We start from the raw sequence: 3,422 nt of genomic DNA on the forward strand, positions 1-3,422 counted from the left end.
ACACCACAGGTCTGCATGGACTTCACGAGACTTCAGAGAATAACTTTTATTAAGCAGGTATTTTCAGTCACATAGCCAGATATTGTACATCAACATTTCAGAACATTTCACAGTACTTTTGTGGTTAAAGATTGGATCTGAAGCATATTCCGCTGTTTAAAAATGTCTGTGCAAACAAACGGGACAGCATGTGATCAATCAAATACATACAAACCTCTCACCATGCAGTTTAATCAAAACATTTTAATAGCTGAAAAATTTACAGAATACTTGGACACATTAGGATAAAATAAAGATTTATTCACATCTTGTAACATCAAAAACAGCTTTTTATTTTTATTCATTTATTATTATTATTTTTTTTTTACAGAGTGCATTCTGAAGTCCAAACTCTTAACGAGTCCTCAGTGACTGATTGTTGAGAGAGCATCCCACTTAAGCCTGTGCTGTGAAAGCAATCCACCCATGTGCCCATCCCCACGCTGTGGTCCTGCAGACAGACACATAGCCCATTCATTAGCAAAATGCATATAAACATGTCTAATGTGTGTGGGAGAAAAAAAAATTGAAAAAAAGCACCACATCACTTCTGTCTGACGACATCGTGGATGTTATCTGGAAATTTATGTTGCAGTGTTAGCATTTTAGTAAAATGTAATGCCAATAAAAACGAACTGGCGTGACCAAAAATATTGTCATATCAAAAAGTCATATGTACAAAGTAGAAAAAAAAAAGAGACATTTTAAAACCCTTTTCTTTTTAAATATAAAATGTTTCTCTGTTACAAAAAAAAAACAAAAAAAAACGAACACGTTTAAACTTTTAATATATTTTCAAACAAAAGCCCAGAGCATCAGCGGTGACAAGTGATCAGTGGTTATTTTTTTTATTTTCAACCTCTGCAGACACATGTGGAGTTTCAGAAAACTGCCAGATGTGAGCAAAGTGATGTGAACTTTTTACCTGATGTTCAGCAGAGGCACCTAATGTGGTCTACGCACACCTGCACCGCCTCTGAGCTAAATGGGTGGGACTAAAGCTCAGGAGCCATGCAACTGAACAATGCAAGAAAAAGCGTGTGGGGGAAGGCTCGGCTACACATTCTGGGGAGTACAATGACAAGTGACTCACATTCATAAGTTTTCCTTTACTCATCCGTCTTGAACTTTCCTCTAACGTATGGCACATAGTCTAGAATTAACCGCCAGTCTGTGAAGTGAATGAGCGCCACGCCGCCAACTGTTCCCCATGCAACCATATTTGGTACCCTAGATGGAAGGAAACAATGGGATCCCGAAGTGAGACAGAATCTTTAGCACACAAATGCAAAAACACTGTAAATCATCTGCAACTTAGGAGGATTATTCCTCTCTATTAAGGGAACGAGGTGGTGTGGTGGGTAAAAAAAAACAACACCACAAGAACAGTGGTGGAAACGTAAGACTGTCAATTTGAATTTCTAATAAAAAAAAATAAAAAATAAAAATAATACAAGTAGGTTTATGGAGACTTATAAATGAAAGTATGCTTGTGAATATATATATATATATATATATAAGACACATTTAAATCAATTGAATAAAGTAAGGAAATAAAATAAAACATAACCATTCAAGCACACTCTGAACACTACTAATAACGCTGTGTGACAAACACATGTAATGAGTTAGATGAATCCAAGTTCTGTGCTTAAGTCAAATGTAGTTACTTGTACTACAAGCTTCTAATTAATTAAACAACCACAAATATGGGACTTATTTGACATTTTATCTTCAGTTAGTTGTTTTCAAATGAAGGATCATAAAAAAAAAAAACAAGGAATGTACAATATTGGCATACCTGCTGTATCCACTGATTATACTTTCAAATATAAAAATCATTTGGTCTGCAGCAGTGGTTCTCGACCTGAGGTCTCTGCCCGCCAAAGGGGGGCGCCAGAGAGTTGGATTAAAAATATAAATCAACGAAATTTGGGAATGAACAAAATTCAAAGCGCGTTTAATGGATTCGAGAAATTCTGTGTATTGGTGGAACAAATGAAGAGCTCGTGTTTCAATGATGGGCACTAATATTAAATAATTACTTTGAGAACAAGGAAAGGGTAAGATAAAACAAATTTTTGATCAAAATGGAGAGTTTTAACAGTTTCTACTGCAGTTTAGACCTGGTGGCGGCTCTGTTTGTGGGTATTGACGCATTTATTTAGCGGGAATGTTGACGTTGCAGGAATAAGTTTAACTGATATTGGCGTGTAGGCTGCTTATAAAGAAAAAAAAAAAAAAAAAAAAAAAAAAAAAAGTCGCAAAGAGTCGTGACTTGGTAATTTACATTTCCAGCCAAGAGGACGTGGAATAACTCCGTTATGAGGATGAGGACAAGCTCAACTTCAATATATTGGAGTGAATTAAAAACAGAAGATTTTAGATTAGCTTCATTTCAATCAAATCCAATTTCAGACTCTAAGTCATTTAAAACGTAATGAGTTATTTTTTAATGGTTTTAAATACATTTGGGAGATAATACTTGTAACATTTCCAATGTTGGACTGAGTTATTACAATTCAAATTTGTATATTAGTTACGAATGTGCATAATCCAGCAAGTACGAGGTTAATCAGCTTTACCATCTTCCAAAGGGCAAACAAATCTGTGCTCGGCGAGGGCTAAGAAGTCTAGAAAGTTCGATATGATTTACTTTAAAGCCAATAACATCCAATTCTTTACATCTTTGCAGGGTCCCTCTGGTCATTTCCCTTCTCCACTAATAAAAAAATAATAAGACTGAGACGAACGGCAGAGTTAGAAATGAACGTACAGGCGAAGCTAAAGTTAGCTTGTAAGCAAAGCGGGTCACACAGGACACAGACGTTGACAGCCCAACAAACATGATAAAAACACTCAAAATTAATCCCAGAACTCAACCTATTATTATTTCAACTTACCACGTCCTTAGAATAGTAATGTACTTCGCGCCGACGAATTTATTGAGTATTTTCTGGACCATTCTGACCTTCTCGTAGCTCTTGACAACATGAAATGTTTCGAAGTTGATGGCTGTTAAGGACCCCTACCTTGGGTTGTCTCTTCTAATGCCTGTTAAAAATAACCGACGGCGAGAACATCCAGGTTAGCTCGGGATTGTCTCAGGCCACCACTTAACAGGTCAGTAGACACGACGCAGTTTGAAACAATCTGGACGCTCCACTCTTAGCAATCATCCAGCTACGACATTATTACTATGAGATTTTTTTTTTTTTAAATAAATATCACACGCCTTTCTTTGCATATTCAAAAAGCTTTACTAAATGCAAAATTGGAAAGAAATTGATTTCCCGCACTACAATAAACCCTTTATTACAACGGTTTCTTTTATTTTTGCTTTTATGTATACAATATTCAAAAGCCAGACATTGGAAAAGGTA

The 3,422-nt window shown here is 36.0% G+C and overlaps 1 protein-coding gene across 1 annotated transcript; it reads right to left on the reverse strand.

Annotated features, from left to right (window-relative positions):
• Positions 1-31: 31 nt before the first annotated feature.
• LOC142400336 (cytochrome b-c1 complex subunit 10-like) lies at positions 32-3,086 on the reverse strand. The gene is made up of 3 exons (XM_075485165.1): positions 2,943-3,086; positions 1,133-1,269; positions 32-490 (listed from the first exon to the last, which is right to left on the reverse strand). Exons 1-2 carry the CDS (start codon positions 3,002-3,004, stop codon positions 1,149-1,151), a joined length of 183 nt encoding a protein of 60 aa, XP_075341280.1. The 5' UTR covers positions 3,005-3,086; the 3' UTR covers positions 32-490; positions 1,133-1,148.
• Between the last annotated feature and the right edge of the window lie 336 nt (positions 3,087-3,422).

Source organism: Odontesthes bonariensis, chromosome 15 (genome assembly GCF_027942865.1).
Source record: "Odontesthes bonariensis isolate fOdoBon6 chromosome 15, fOdoBon6.hap1, whole genome shotgun sequence".
In the NCBI taxonomy this organism is placed as follows: Eukaryota; Metazoa; Chordata; class Actinopteri; order Atheriniformes; family Atherinopsidae; genus Odontesthes; species Odontesthes bonariensis.

Excerpts from the sequence above, each read along its gene's own strand:
- LOC142400336 (XM_075485165.1), bottom strand. The coding sequence starts at position 3,004 with ATGGTCCAGAAAATACTCAATAAATTCGTCGGCGCGAAGTACATTACT. Across the intron at positions 1,270-2,942 it reads ATTACTATTCTAAGGACGTG|GGTACCAAATATGGTTGCAT; the intron begins GTAAGTTGAAAT and ends CCTTCCATCTAG.